Source organism: Lagopus leucura, unplaced genomic scaffold (genome assembly GCF_019238085.1).
Source record: "Lagopus leucura isolate 7727_CA_CO unplaced genomic scaffold, USGS_WTPT01 Super-Scaffold_100018, whole genome shotgun sequence".
NCBI classification, from domain to species: domain Eukaryota; kingdom Metazoa; phylum Chordata; class Aves; order Galliformes; family Phasianidae; genus Lagopus; species Lagopus leucura.
This window is the reverse complement of record NW_024962272.1, coordinates 6,737,606-6,753,783: the sequence shown is the minus strand read 5'-3', so window position 1 is coordinate 6,753,783 and position 16,178 is coordinate 6,737,606. Positions and strand designations below refer to the sequence as shown.

General features: G+C 38.2%; 1 protein-coding gene across 2 annotated transcripts in view; it reads right to left on the bottom strand.

Moving 5' to 3' along the window:
- Nucleotides 1–2,734: 2,734 nt before the first annotated feature.
- The window catches only part of FOCAD (focadhesin), a 91,543-nt gene continuing 78,099 nt past the window's right edge, over nucleotides 2,735–16,178 (bottom strand). For both annotated transcript variants that reach the window (XM_042877483.1, XM_042877485.1), the window contains exons 38-45: nucleotides 12,604–12,719; nucleotides 10,206–10,463; nucleotides 9,559–9,648; nucleotides 8,266–8,443; nucleotides 6,832–6,929; nucleotides 5,811–6,062; nucleotides 4,678–4,753; nucleotides 2,735–3,205 (exon numbers count right to left, since the gene is read on the bottom strand). In XM_042877483.1, the coding sequence (XP_042733417.1) occupies nucleotides 3,132–3,205; nucleotides 4,678–4,753; nucleotides 5,811–6,062; nucleotides 6,832–6,929; nucleotides 8,266–8,443; nucleotides 9,559–9,648; nucleotides 10,206–10,463; nucleotides 12,604–12,719 (1,142 nt within the window). In that variant the 3' untranslated portion in view covers nucleotides 2,735–3,131. The remainder of the gene's footprint in view (nucleotides 3,206–4,677; nucleotides 4,754–5,810; nucleotides 6,063–6,831; nucleotides 6,930–8,265; nucleotides 8,444–9,558; nucleotides 9,649–10,205; nucleotides 10,464–12,603; nucleotides 12,720–16,178) is intronic.

The window sequence follows — 16,178 nt, the reverse complement described above, 5'->3', positions numbered from 1 at the left end:
CAGCTACCACAGGACACCAGTGAACCTATTAACACTGTGAGTAGTGCTTCTGCGGAAACGTTATCTGAGAAAATGTTGGAAACACTGCATACTAGCTGTGAGGGAGAGGAGCAAAAATGTGTGAGAAGCAGCCCTGTGGGTGCCAAGGACAGTGCAGCAGGAGGTGCTCCAGGCACAGAGCAGAGCTCCAAGTGCAGCAATGAAGGACGGCAGCTGTGGATGTGGACTCACTGAAGAAGCCAGGGAAATGCTGGAGCAGCCTTTTCCAGATGGCCTCTACTCCACAGTGAAGACATATGCTGGACCAGCTCTTGAAATACTGCAGTCCATGAGCAGGGCCTGCACCAGTGCAGATGCTGAAGGAGGGATCCCACACGAGGGCAGGGTGCAGTATGAGAAGAAAGCAGCAGAAAAGACAAAGTGTTATCACAATGCCTGTTTTCCCATCCCCCTTGACAGGAATTAAGAATTGAAGTTGAGCATGTAGGAGGGAATGTTTTTGTATTTGTTTATAACCACACCATGCTTATTTGGCAATAAACTGATCTTCCCCTGACTCAAGTTTGTTTTGCTCATGATGGTAAATGGTGAATTTCCCTGCCTTCAACTCAGCCCACCTCTGAGATTTTCTTCCTGTTCTGGTTAGGAGGCTGGGTAAGCATCCAGCAACCAGCCTGCTCAAACCCAGCAAAGATATTCATGTTTGCTTGTTTTAATATAAAAATACATATTCTGCTTCCATTGCACTGATTCTAATAGCTGGCTAAAAGGCTGGAATTTAGAACAATTCTTTGAAATCATTGTGAGAAGGAACTCCAGCATATGAAGTTACTTACAGGAAACTTCCTCCATTCCTGGTACACAGGTAAGTTGGGGCAGACAAGAGGGGGATTTAGGGAAGAAAGCCCTCGATGTATGATCACAGTAGGACACTGTAACTTCAACTCCACCTTATGTAATTTCTGGAAAGGTCAGGACTGGGCAGGCAAAAAAAAAAGTGCCTCAAATACTGCCTGGCTTCTTTCCACCTCCGGGAAAGACAACCCTTGAACAAAATAAGCACTTTTCTTACATAACTATATGAAGACAACAAAGAGCCATCTCTATACACAGGGGTGAAAGAATGTCGCTACAAAGTGATACATAAACATTCACTTCAGGAACAGAAGCATATCTACATTTGTCTTACATTTAAAAAAAAATCTGTCTTTATACAACTTACTGTGAGACTAAATTCATAAATATATCTATGAAATGTGAAAATTGATTTGTATGTAAAAATTGAAGAAACATTTTAAGTTTTATAAGCCACTGTTCAATGCTCTTTTTGCTTGCCTATAGAACAGCTGTGCTGGAATCACAAGAACTCAACCTATTGGCTGCTCCAGCTCCCTTTGCTGCCTCGTCACACATCTAAACCTCAGCAGCAATTAACTTGTCCGCCTCAGTCCTTGAAAGTCACATTCTCCAGAGGAGCATTCTATTTTGAAAGAGATCACCTAGTAATAAAAATAATACTCGTTTCTTCAGCACCACCACACAACTGGAGTAACAGTCTGTCTCCATCACAGGCTATGCATATGTTACCAGGAAAAGCAGCCCAACAGAAATGGAACACCACATAAGAGGATACGCTACAAGCACCCAACAGTGAACTTCTCAGCCTGTCAGAGGATTGTATTTCTGATTAGCTTTTGTTTAGTTCTGTGGGTTAACACACAGTTGTATACTATGTTGGAGTATTTCCACTATATATATATATATATATATATATATATATATATATACTCCAATTTAGCAGCTTGTGTACTGTTCCACTATGTAAACTGTAATGCAGCACATGAGCGTTTCCCACAGATTCCCCTTAAATGGCCACACTTTTCTTCTTAAGTAGAATGCTAATGCAGACACAAACTCAAGATGAGTGGAACTGTAAGTTACTTTATAGCACTCTAAAGATGGCAGCTAAAGCCTATAAAATATTTGGCTTTGTTAGAGGTTAATTTGAAGAGTGTAATGGCTTCAGTCCTTCTGTGCATTCACCTTTAGACTGTCTTTTCCACATACTGCTGGCCTACAGAACAGGGAGTTATCATTATCATCCACTACAGAAATGCAAACAAGCACTGTGGTAATTTTTCACATATCCAATTGCTGAAACAATGCATCAAAAGCCGATGGCTGTTCCTTACAGCTCACACTGTTAGGTGGGAAATGCCAAAGACGAATTAGTGGAAAATTTCTTCTGCACAGAAATGTTACTGGCCCTGAAATTCAGAGAATTCCTTTAGAGGGGTTGGCTCCCAGATAAAGGGCTATAATGCTTCCTTGCAGTAGAGCTTTGCAAGACATTAGAGTCCAGTACGCATGCAGTTATTGTCAGTTACCTTTTGTTTAGTGAGGACAATTGCTAAACACAACTTTCCTCCTTTAAGACCTCTCTTCCCCAGACTGCAGGGGTAAAGCTCTTCTCATATACAAAGTTGTGCAAAGGACACAAGAACAATGTTTAGTGGCAGGAAAATTGCAGTAATCCCGGAGCTGGGGGGCTCCCCATGTCCTAGCAGACACTGACTTATTTCAACACTCATGATAAAACTGTTGCAAAACTGACATGTGTAACACCCTTTTCAGGAGCTGTATCCTACATACCTTCCCTGCGGTGCCACTGCTGCACAAGGACATCATGTGATTAGTAAAAAGCATTACTATTTACTTCAGTAAATAGGCCACATCCAAACAATTCTTATAATGTTTTATTTTTTTCCACTTGCTGCACAAGGCTTGGAACATACCACTCCAGCCTCTGAGGCTCCCAGGTGTTGCTTGAAACAACTTAATGAAACAGCTGGATGCCTATTTCTTGTTTAGATTCAGCACAGCTCAAATCATGCCAGACAATCCGTAGGAGAACGACCCCACTAGTGAACAATATATTTTTTTTCATCATATGAGTCTTTGGGAGAGGAGAGAGGATTAAAATAATAATAATAATAATAATAATACAAAAACAAACAAACAAAAAAACTTCTGACAGGAAACAACTTTGGAATTAGTCCTCTTGATGCCTGAAAAGTAACTTATGCTTTCAAATACAAAGTTTTCTTCACATGGTAAGATGTTGCATACAGCTACCAGCCATAAGCTTTAGTCCACACTGCTTTCTTCTTGAACTCTGCAAGAGATCTCAAGGCCAGAAGTGTAACTGTGAAGACAAGGAAAAATCACATTAATATGTGCAGTCCAGACTGAAAAGTATGTGCGAATATTCTTCCTAGTCATTTTACTAACAGGTATAGATTAACTTCCCCTTTTATTGACTCTTTTCATGACTTTCATTTCCTAGCTGGACAATTTCTGATGCTACTTCTGCTATTCCCAGATATACTAGTCTCTACATCCCTCTGAAATGTCAGGCTGTACGAGACCTTTCGCCTGCCTTACGGCATGTCCTCCACTGAAATCACATCTCATGATCACTTTCTAATTAGACCATCACTTTGAAGCAGCACATGTATCAACCACGTCTGCAGGAAGCCTCAATTCAGTGACCAGGCACCCAAGAATAGCAGGAGATAGGAGATACTGGTAAGGACAGAAGCATAAGTACAAGGTCTTATATCCTCTGCTCAGTTCTCTGATTCACAGTGCAGTTCAATCACAGGATCATGCTTTTAAGCAGAATCTGGTTACCAAACTGCTTACGTTCTAGTCATCCAGGAGGGATTCGACTCATCTCAACCACTGCATATTGAGAATATACTGTGTGTATCAGAATCTTCTGATTACAGAAAATTTCCCAACATCCATTAGCATGTTTCTGCTATACTAAACTTGAGTCCACTGAAGATAAGCAGACAGTCAGGGAATCTTTAGATTTATCAGAGAGTGATTAGAAGTTGAAGATGTTCAAAAGCAAGGCTAATTATCCTAGTAAAGCTAACAATTTATAAGCAGCTTACGGGAAGTTGTGTTTAGGTCCAACAAATCAAGTGATTCAAAGGAAGAGCCTTGTGTTAATGGGAAGAAGAAAAAGCACACTTCCTTCACCAGAGAGTATTTATGGTGTCCCCTTAAAATCATTTGCACAGATTGTATCACACTTCTATATCTCAAAGTGACCAATGTAGTACAAGGTAGGGTCAAATTATGTTACTGTAAATCAAAATATTGTGCATCTCCCATATTTATCTTTCTTTTCAATAACCCCATTCCACCATTCTGTGACTCACTAAACCAGTTAGACAACTATTCTGGCTGTCATTGTCTCTCTCTTCTCCCTTCCCCACAGTTCAGATGCATCAGAATAATTGCTGTTTTGTGATTTCTATTCCAGAATTGGAGGCTTTACAAATACTGTGTTAATTTAAAAAAATAATTTCAAAAACAATTGACAAATCTATCACTGAATACTCTTGTAGGACTGGACGTCTCCCTTGGGACCACTGGGTTCTTTACATCTTCAGCAGAGCACCACAAGAAGCAGCAGATAAGATAGCAAAGTCTTTAAAGAGGTGTCATAGATAGGGACTCTGCTTGTGAAGGTTCCCTTAAAAGACAAAATATAGCTCTCCTACATATGCTAATTGCATGGTTTCATCTTACTCTTTTTAATAACTGGGTTTTTCTGTTATTGATAGTTACAGAAAGATAAGGAACCAATTAAAAATACTTCACCTTTCAGCAGGTTTGTAGAAGATTTTGATAATGCTTCTTTAGGACTTTCCAACATATTGATAAGCCAGTCAATAAACTAAGGATTAAAATAAAAAAAAAGAAAAGAAAACGTGAATTAAAGGAGTCTCTGTATCTAAACACCACAAATTCTTTTCAGTTTGATAAGCAACATCACACTGCTGCTAAATTTGAACAGTTATCTCATCAGAGGTGGTGGCCAATCAAGCTTCTGCCCAAACTAACCAAACTGCATCTCACCGTTAGTGTAATTTCTTCCGCTGTTGGATTTGGTACTTTTGTTCCATCCTACTATGTAAGCAATAGTTCTTTGTAGAAAAGAAGGCACAGTAAACCCTTTCCTCTTCCCTATTCACGTCTTTAGTAATACAACCCTTTTGTCCGAATGTTTTAAGGGAAATCCTTCATTACTCTGAATGTATTTGTCCCTCTTCTGAACTCTCGCTGTTTTCCTAGCAGTGTATGGTGCCTGCAGGAGAACTCGGTATTTCAACTTTATTGGAATGATTTTCGGAACATGGTGTCAAATTCTTCCCCAAAGCCTAATCATGGATTTGCATGTCAACACCCCACTTACACACCTCATCTGCATTCTGAGCTCTGACTTGAGTGGGAATTCAAGGCACAGAGGCGTGCAGGAACCAATCATAAGTGTTTATAGCTATCAATCTACGGATTCATAATATTGCCATATATCTCAATGATAAGCAACCTGCAATAGGTTTGCCAAATGAAGCATAATTGTTTACACTTATTTTAATGAAATACTTGAGAAAATAAAATGAAAGTGAAACATTACAAAGATCACCGATTGTTCCACATTGCCACACTGCTGATGTCCAGCTCTAGTGGATGTGCCTTTTAGAGTTTACAAAACCAACTTGCTATCAGTAGCCAATTCTCCCTCAAGAGTTTGATTCTTGAAATGTTCCTTATATCTTTGTAACTCTAATTTTACTTGAGAAGCTACAGTCAAATATTTTGAGACAATTCATATCTAGTGTGAATAAAGAAAAACAAGATCACATGTCAGAGGCACTTCAGACTTCAGGTGGCTACTTGGAATGAGTTCTTTCTGACTCTTGGAAAAAGCTTACCACTGTGCGCAATCTTACCCTTTGTGCTTGTTCTTTCCAAGGCTCTTTAGCCAGCAAAAGGGAAATGCTGCTGGGAAGAAGAGTGAGTGTCTCCTGCATAGCAAGCTTGTCAGCGGGGTGCTTGCCAACACGATCCTCAAACAATTCTGGTAATACTGTTTGGTGCTTCCATGGTGACCAGTCGGCACTGAGGCCAAGCAGTAATGGTGCACTGTGGTCAGCCCAGGCCACCACAGCACCTGCAAACAGCCACAGAAGAAAATCTATAACCTAAAGAGGAAAAAAAGTAAAAGTGCACTTTATTAGATGAGTAATACAGGAGAAAAAAAGAAATAACAAATGCGGGTTTATTCAAAGTAATCAGCTGAAAATACACCTAAGATTCAAAATGCAGCAACTAAGATGTTCTTTAATATTCTCAATGGATTGAAGCAGTGTAAGGTTTTTTTTTTCTTCTCAACTCAAAATCAAACTAAAATGTCTGCAGAAAAAGAAGCAAAAATACACTCTTTTAAAGCCATCCTTTAGTTTAATGCTGACCCACATGTCATTAAAATGGGCAAATAACATTTTTACAGTAACCTGATCGTTGAGGGTCAGGCTTGTGTGCTAAGGAAGCTGGCAAATATTGCAGCAACACAAAAAATGTAACATCCTTGGTGTCCTAAGACAGAAGACTAACGGCTGAACAGAAGTTATAACTAAGAATGATAGTACTCAAAAATTGTCCAAGCCCTCCCACAGAAACAACAGGTGCAGAACTCTAATCTCCTCAGACAGTTCTACTTATGAACTCAATTTTTCCTTGAATTGTTCTACATACAGCAAGTTAAGAGTAACAATTTCCTTTAGCTTATAGCATTGCTCACAATTTAGATTTTATGGTTATTTAAAGAGTTTTAAATGCACATTCAGAATGTAAATTGAAAATAAAAGTCCAAAATATGAAAACATAGGGAATAATACTCAGTGCTGAGAAAGAACTACAACAAAAAAACTGTTTTCTGTGAAATCTGCTAATTATTTTTGCAGTGTGTACCTCCTTAAGATGAACATTTTGTACAGGTGTTGACTTGTACGCTAAATTTCCAATGTAGCCCATCAAGTCCAGCAGCCAGTCCATCCTTTTCATCACTCCTAGAAGAATATTTAAACTTCTTAACACTTAAACTTCACAGTGCACTATTTTTCTTTAAAAATCAACACAATGGCAACAACTGTGGAGGAACAACAAACAGCAATACCACTGTAACATTTGTTTCACAACTGCCTCTGACAAAAGGCATACAGGCACTTACACTGTACAAGACCTTTGCTGGTACTGTAGGCAACACACTATACGTGCAGAAAAAGAAATGTTTAGCAAGAATAATTTCATGTAGCAGCAGCCCCCCCTGCAGACATGACTACTGAAACCTAAAACCTCCCTAAGGTTTTTGCCTTGGGATCATTAAAATAGTCAGGCAACGGAACTAAAATGTGCCTCAACTCAATGATAGAACATATTTCACGGATTCGGTCTCCTGTCCAAATTCAGTTCTCCCTCCTACAAACTAATAACTACCTTTGTCTTATTTTCAGCTTTCAGACTGTCATTACCCTCTCCTGCTGTTCCTCACATATGCCTGTTTCCACTTTGCCTCCTCTTTCAGTGAAGGAACTCACTTCATTCCAAACACACTAATGACTGAAGTTCTTCAATCACAGTTTGGACCTCAGGCATGAATCAACAACGTAATACTTTGAAGTTCATCTGTTAATAGTCAGCCTAAGGTCCTGCAGCCATGAAAATGGGGAGACTTAATTCTTTACCCCCTTTGTACTCATTTCTTCTTTGTTTATCCTACTGCCTGATTCTGTGACTACCCTTGCATCAGCCCCAGTGCTTATCAGAAGCTGAGGTGAGCCAACCTACACACAACCCACTAGATAACTATCAATTATGGCGGGGAGGAGGAAGAACAATTTTGTTTCCTGCATTAATTCAGCACAACAAGCTCAAAAGAGCAAGCTGTTCTCTTGTCTCAGCCAGGCTCACAGAAACACATTCTTACGTGTTTTGTCTCACAGTGCTAATTTAGATATGAGCTCTGAAGGACAGCAGGATTGCGCTGGCACTGGTCTCCGATGTGCTATGTATATTTCAAACATTACCCAAAAGATCAGAACAACTGGGAGACACAAGATGTAGTCACAGCTGTGGTCAGCAAATCACACTTATTTATGATAGGTGACTCACTGCTGATCCGTGCAACAATAAAGAAATGGAGAAAAACATGAAAACAGCATTTGTTATAAGTATTTCAAAAATACTTATTACAGAAAGATTCTGAAGATTGAGTAGTTTCTAATGTGGAGAAGTTTGAAAACAATTCCATCCAACTATCTTAAAATTATACAAATAATATCAGTGCAGACCCATTAATAATTGTTGATACTGTTGTTAAGTATCAACATTTAAGGCTGGCCTTACCAGTGTTTTCATGGCTCACAATACGGGAGTGATAGAAACTATGCAAGAACATCCATACTGTAGACTCTTTCTGGTAATAGCCTGTCCAAGTATCAATCACAACACTCAAGTTCTTCAAAGGCAGTCTGCCTTGAGAAATCAAATACAGTTTGGTGAAGATGGTCTTCTCCATATTGTTCTGCAAACACAATAAGAAAAGATAAATCAAAATAACATACCTTATTTTGTGGAAACAGAAAAATAGGGAAGGAATTCTCTCTATAAAAATAGGGAGGGAATTCTCTGATTGTCTAGCAGGCTTATTTTTCTTTCATACAAATTATGAAACCTAAGACTGCACATACGGTTTTAATTACATGCGTCTGAATAATTAAGCAAAGGGCAATTCAGTACAGTTTGATTGTTTCCATACTGCTTTAGGTTTTACACTCCCCTTTAAACTGAAATGAACCATAGTGACAGTTCCTGAGATCCAAAACTTTCTGCATGATAGATTTCTCTTTATGACAAAAGAGGTTTTCACAAACTGTTCTTTACTGTGTGGAAATAAGAACTCAAGAAAATGACAGTTCAGCTTCCTTGACCTATTTAAATGCTCGATTCACTCTCTCTGATCGGTGGATCTGCCAGCAGATGGAATAGCATGGCATTATGTCATGGATATTTGTTCATAAAGACCCTCTCTAAACTCATGAAGCCCTTCCACACAGGTTATTTCCTCAGCATATAATATTTTTCAGCTGCTAAGAGTTCCCCTGCTAGCTGATGTGGTGAGCTAGCAGATGAAAGTTTCCATTGTTATCTTCAACCATCTTGTCTACCAGGAAATACTCTGAACATGAATACAAATACAGCATATTAAGTCACAAAAAAAAAAGACAGTTCAGTTGAAGCACTTCACTTTTTAACAAAAGAAAAAATCCAACAGTTCTCACTAGGATGCATTTACAATTTGTTTCAAGTTGGTAGTTATGTTAACACAGGAAGGCTACAGTCCTTTTTGCACTGCTGCACTTAGAAAATCTAACACCACTCCTATTCTAAATAACAGTCTTGTTCAAAGTCCTGGGGTGAAATCAGCAGTACTTAGCTGCCTTAACAAAGTTTTGGATGTGGACAGACCACTTTTGCTTCTCTCTGATGTTTGCAGGGTAGTGCCAAAACTCTTATATGCACGATACACTAAACAAACAATGTTCTTCAGCAGCTAAAACACTCTGATAAGATGAAAAATAGTAATATATGCTCATTTCATGTAATTTTGTGATGAAAGATCAGGAGGAAACTCATTACCTTAGAGAGCTGGACAATGTGATCAATCTCTGCATCAGCCATTTCTGAGATACATTTTGCTACACTGACATACATCTCCAGTTCACTTCTCTGCAACAGAAAAGAAAATGCACATTTGGACATCTACCACCAGATTTCTTCTTCATTAAAACCACTGTATCTGAGAACTTTGTTAAATTTGATCATGATGACAACTTAAATGCACTTCATGTAGGAAAAAAAAAATATATATATATATATTTTTTTTTTAATTAAACATTTTTTAGAACAGTCCTTCCTAGCAGGTATTTTCTGTATCTAGGTTGTTCTTTACAACACTGCAAGATGATGAATCCTCTGTTGAGAAAGAACATCTCTGATTGTTCTCTACTACTGTTTCAGTACCATTTATTTCAGTACCAGTACTGTGTTTTCCCATTACCAAGTTATTTAAGAGGGAAAACTGTATTAAAATGCCCTCACAACTCAATCAACAGAACATTTGAAAGTAACAAATAGAAAATATGCAGGAATCTTAACTGCTCTCACTAAAACTTTTTACATCCTAGTTCATGTTTCAAATCTGATGAGTCAGTGCAAAAAGATGGGATTTTACATCAGTAAAAATAACCAGTCAAAGTTCAGATGTCTCATACATTATTCCTTACCTGAATTTCATTTGGTAGAAGCTCAAATATTTTCTCAGCAGCCTGGCACAAAAAGCCCCAGCAGTACTGGGCAGGGTTTGGAATTTTCATTGCCTGCATGAGTCCCTGTAAAACACACTGGCAAATTTCTGGGTTTTTTGTGCGGTTCACTTCAAACTGCTGTATCAGAAACACTTCTGTAAAAGCCTGTAGCTTGTCTTCTGCAACATGTTTCATCCACAGGGACAGGGACGTGAAAAGGTATTTCTGTGTTTTTGTCTAAAAACAGAACAGAAGGTGAGAGTGTCTTAAAGTTTGCTGTGATTTCCAGATTAATTACCTTCACTGCAGTTAGGTCTTTCTGTTTGGTCTAGATATTTGGAATTGGCTTTCAATTCACTGGTGTTTCCTGCACTACACAAAAGCCATCTACAAATGAAGAGGTATCATTCATCATCTAACAGACCAAAACAAATTTTTAAATAGTAAGTGATTTTTTTCCATGTGATATAAATTAGAATGTTTCAAGGACTCCGATAATTTCTTCTTGTGCTAAAAACAGAATCTAATCTTCACTTAGTTTCGTATTCTAACTCTATAATCACAGATCGCCAAGTTCCAGCTCCATTGCCACAGGCAGTTTTGCCAACCACTAGATCAAACACTAGATCACATTACCCAGGGCCTCATCCAACCTGGCCTTAGACACCTCCAGGGATGGGGCATCCACAACCCCTCTGGGCAGCCTGTTCCAGCACCTCACCACACTCTTAGTAAAAAAGACTGCCCTGACGTATAATATAATATAAATATTCCCTCCTTTAGTACAAAACCATTCCCCCATGTCCTATCACTATCCACCCGTGTAAAAAACTGATTCCTCTCATGTTTATAAACTCCCTTTAAATATTTGAAGGTCGCAATGAGATCTCCCTGCAGCTTTCTCTCTTCCAGGCTGAACAAGCCAAGCCACTGCAGCCAGTCTTCACGGGAGAGGTGCTCCAGCCCTCACATTCGCATTCATGACCCTCCTTTGGAACCTCTCCAAAAGCTCCATGTCTTTTTTGTAGGCTGCAGACTGGAATGTAGTACCGCAACTAAGGTCTCATGAGGCCAGAGTAGAGAGGGACGATCACCTCCCTTGTGCTGCTGGTCACCCCTCTTCTGAGGAAACATTTATTCCAAGTTCAGATGGAACATGACATTCAACTACTATTATGAAGTATTAAATTAAAAAGGAAAAAAGGAAAAAACGCACCTCAAATAAAGCACTTCAGAAAGCATTCTAAGTCAGTTAAATAAAATCTCTTACATAAGTATTACTCATTTCTTCCCTCTTTTTATGGATTGCTTGAACTAGAAGGAGTTCAAACATGGCAAAATTCTGTTTTCCTTCAAAACTGAGGAACTTCTTTTCAATGAACTCTGTCTTACTAAAGACCTTTTTGTACTGGTAGAAAAATTTTGGTTTCCCTGTATGCTGTGCACTGCACTCCCACACAACCCATACAGACCTTGCCTAGGCAGCCAAGCATGCTAGTATGACAGACCTAATACTATTAACATTATTGGCTAATGAAGAAAACTGCAATTACACTGAAAAAAATAAAAACGAATATATCCTGGGGCTGAGTCCTTTTTGTGACCTGAAATTAACACTGCACTCAGAAACTAGAGCTCAGAAAGCAAATACTTTGCTTTTTGTGTTTATCTCTCTGTGGAGATTAATTTAAAATCACAAGTCAAAATATATCCCTCAAGGAACTGGAATAGATCATAGAAATCCACACTGGATTTACTGAGGATCATCCTGAACCTGTTCCTCATTTAGAATAAACTAATGGAACTGCACAGTCAAGTGCACTCTAAGATTCAGAAAGTTTTTAGAAACTATATAATGGAGTCCATATTGAACCTCCATAAAAACAACTGCACTGTAGGAGGGGATAAGCCTCAATTTGATTCTACTATAGGTATGTCTGTAATTATCTACAGAGTTAAGTTTTTAAAAAGTAACATCTTTCACTAAATCAAGAAAAAAAATTTTGTTCCCCATATGCCATGCTTTCTTACACGTCTAGGTTATCAGAAATGCAGCAGGAAATGAAAGAAATCTTACACGATCAAAACAAAAACATGTTGCATATCTTAAGCTCATCGTGAACCTGAAGGTCCCAGACAAGATACTCTAGACTATCATTAAAAATAGATGCTAAATAGTACTATTTATTATAATACTATACTATTATTAATACTATTAATATTATTAATACTATTATTAATATAATAATACTATTATTTCTGCAGAATTCTGAACCTACCAGTCATTTCACAGTCTAACACTCTAAACTTCATTACTACCTGAGCAATCTCTTAGGAAAGAGGTGCTGAAGTCACACGGATTTTCTGACATACGTACACTGAGACTGTAAACAAGAGGAGGTGCCACCCACATCCCCAAGAGCATTGCAGCATTTTGAGATGATTGGGCTTGCGTCGTAGCCAGTTCAAGGCAGAGATATTTTACCTCATCACCTAAAAGAAACAAAACAGAAGTTAGGAAATAAATCTCTTTAACTTTGAATTTATTTTCAACTCATAAAATGAAGGTTATCGTTCTACTTGAGCACTTGCAGACGAAACTCCATTCACAGAACTGCTACTTAAGAGTTTTCAGCACATTCACTGTAGAATGCTCCTCTCCCCATTCACGCTTGGACAAGTTCTGAGATGTCTTGCTGAAAGTTCCCTTCAGTTTTCTTAATAAGAAAAATACGAGAATGGAAAGAAAATATAAATTTAAATGATCCTTGCTAAAAAAAAAAGAAAGAAAGAAAGAAAGAAAAAGATTAATCTGCAAAATAAATTAGTCCCTTTCCATCATGCTAAATGTAAGAGTAATTAACATTTATGTACCTGCTTATAAACATCCATGTACTATGTATGTTTATATAACATGTCACAGAACAGAGGTTATTCACTGTTAATACTCTTGATGCTTGGCTGGAAAATTCTACAGTCTAACACGTGGAAGTCTTTACACTGCATGGAGGCTGTAAAACTTATGAAATCCCTCTTATTAGTTTCTTCTTAGAGGCCTCTTAGTGACTAGTACAGCCTGTTTCCTAGTAGAGTAACTAGTAAATATATTCAAGAGAGTTTGAGCAATGCAATTGTTTCCATGTAGCTCATGATTATTAAAGCAGTACAAAATCAAAAACGTTAGATATCATACTGGCATTTATTCATCAGATATTCTTCTCAGCATTTAAAATTTAAATAGGTGCTGCGATACTCAAATACTTTGAAGTGGTCACAGAATCACAGAATGGCTCGGGTTGGAAGAGACTCAAGGATCAAGCTCCAATCCTCCTGCCACAGGCAAGGACACCAACATCCCCATTTAATGCTAGACCAGGCTGCCCCATCCTATCTGGCCTTGAACACGTCCAGGGACGGGGAATCCACAACCTCTCTGGGCAGCCTGTTCCAGCACCTCACCACTCTCTCTGTAAAGAACTTCCCCCTGACATCCAACCCAAATCTTCTGTCCTTCAACTCAAAACCTTTTCTCCTTATCTGTCTTTATCTACCCTTGTAAAGAGTTGACTGCCCTCCTGTTTGTAGGCTCCCTTCAGGTACTGGAAGGCTGCAATGAGGTCACCCCTCAGGCTTCTCTTCTCCAGGCAACAGTCATCCATATCACAAGTCTTACACAGTTCACTAGTCATGAATGAGCAAGCAAGTAATTCAAGACTCAGGCTCTTTAAAAGATCTTACATTAAATGTCATGTTACTTGCAGAGCTCTGAAAGGATAAAACTGTTAGAAGATTCTTTGTCAACCAATTCAAAACTGGCTCGCTAGCTTGGAGTTCAGAGCTCAGATAATAATTTATTAATGATTGTTGAATAACATATCCCACCTATGTCACATTATACAGTTTTTGCTCAACAGCAATAAATTTTCTACAGTAGGAAAGCAGTCTGTTATCTGCAATACCTTTACAGATAAATTTCACAGTAGAATTTCTGAAGCAATTAATTTTTGTAAAAATGTTCATAAATAATAGTCATGTAAAAATCCAGGATAATTGAATATACAGTCTATTTTTCAGACAAATATTCGTGACATAGTTATTTCAACGTATTTATGTTAGTTTTATATTTCTAGATTGACTGCTAGGTCAACTGTACTGCATCATGCTTTTTAAAACAAGCTGAATAATGTTTATTAATTCACAAGAAGATTTATTTCCATACAGATATATAATGTAAAAAAGCGTGCAACTTCCACAGGAACACAGAGGAAGAATCAAGAGAAATTATATTTGAAAACAGACCATCATGTGGACTGAAGTTAATAAAAACACTGCCACAAAACTGATGTACAATTTCCTTTGGAATTCCCCTCATTTACAAAAGTCAGAGTCCTGAGCGAAAAACAGGAATAAAAAAATTTCCCAAGAATTTAAAAAGTTTCAGCTATTCATAAGGTTGCACACAAATTTGCATTAGCATGCACTGCACAGTTCAGTGTAGGAAATTCTTTCACTTATTCTTACAAAAGATTCTACTGTCCACTGAAAGATTACAAAAGTTCCAATTAACAGTAAGAGCATTTCATTTGTTGCCAAATCTTCTCTAGATCCAGCAAGTACTTGTTTCACACTGGACTCTTCAGTGATTTCTAATGCTTTTGCAGGTAATTTGCATAAATAAAATAAGCATCAGAGAAAAATAAGCAAAACTTTCCATTTTCTGGACTCAATTTAAGTGCAACAGCTCTTGCTCAGCCTCACTGTAAAAAACAATCTGCAAGGCCAGTAATGACAACAACATAAATCAAGAGAAACAAAACTCAACAGAATCAAGGGAATATGGAACTACAAACAGTAGGTGTTTTTTAAGGAAATGAGTGAAAGTCAGAGACATTTACGTCAACCAAAAATGACACCAGCAGATATCTTGAGAAAAGCTACCCAGTCCCATACTTCAGTGTTGTGATTTGATCTGGCAGGTAGCTAAATGTCACACAGCCATTTGCTCACTATACCCCCGTAGGATGGGGAAGAGAACTAGAAAAAACGTAGAACTTGTGGGCTGAGATAAAGACAGTTCAGTAGCATGGAAAAGGAGGGGAAAATAAAAATAATGACAAAAGAATATACAGAACAAATGATGCACACTGCAGTTGCTCACCACCTGCTAACTGACACCTAGCCAATCCCTGAAAAACAACAGCCCTCCACTGGCCAACTCCTTCAGTTTTTTAGTTCTGCATAATATTATATTGTGGCATTGGCTGGATTGGGCAGCTATCCTGGCTGTGTCACTTCTCAGCTCTTAATGCACCCCCAGCTCTTTGCTGACAGAGCAGTCTGAGGAAATGAAAGTGCTGTTTAGCAACAGTGAAACCATCAGTGTATTGTCACCATTATTCTTATGCAGAATCCAAACAACAGCACCATGACAGCTATTAAGAAGAAAATTATTCTTGTTAAAATCAGGACATTCAGGATCAAAACTGCTCTTCAATATGAAAAAAAAAAAAAAAAGATTCCTAGAAACAAAGAATCCAGAGTTGTGATGAAAAGATGGGGTATGCTTTCCCCTGTTAGCCAGAGCCATTTAGTAGATACTATATTTCAGAGTAGCGATAGCTAGATGTGCTCAGTTCAAAATTGTGATAGATCTACCTGCATCTTCTAACACCAGCAATGGTACTGCATTCAATGGGTACTGAACTAAGACCATTTCCAGTTTTTGATGGGTTCTTCTAACCAAATCCACTAGTATCCTAACAGAACTTCCAAATTGCTCCAAACCACTTAATTCTGTTCTCTAACCTCTTCTTTTATCACAACAACCTAGGCCCAACACAATTGCAAACATTATGATATATGCCTGCAAACATTAGAAAGTTGCCCTTGAGAGCACAGTTAACACTTCAACTTATGAAGCACCTAACAGGTTACGCAGTTTATGAAAACTGT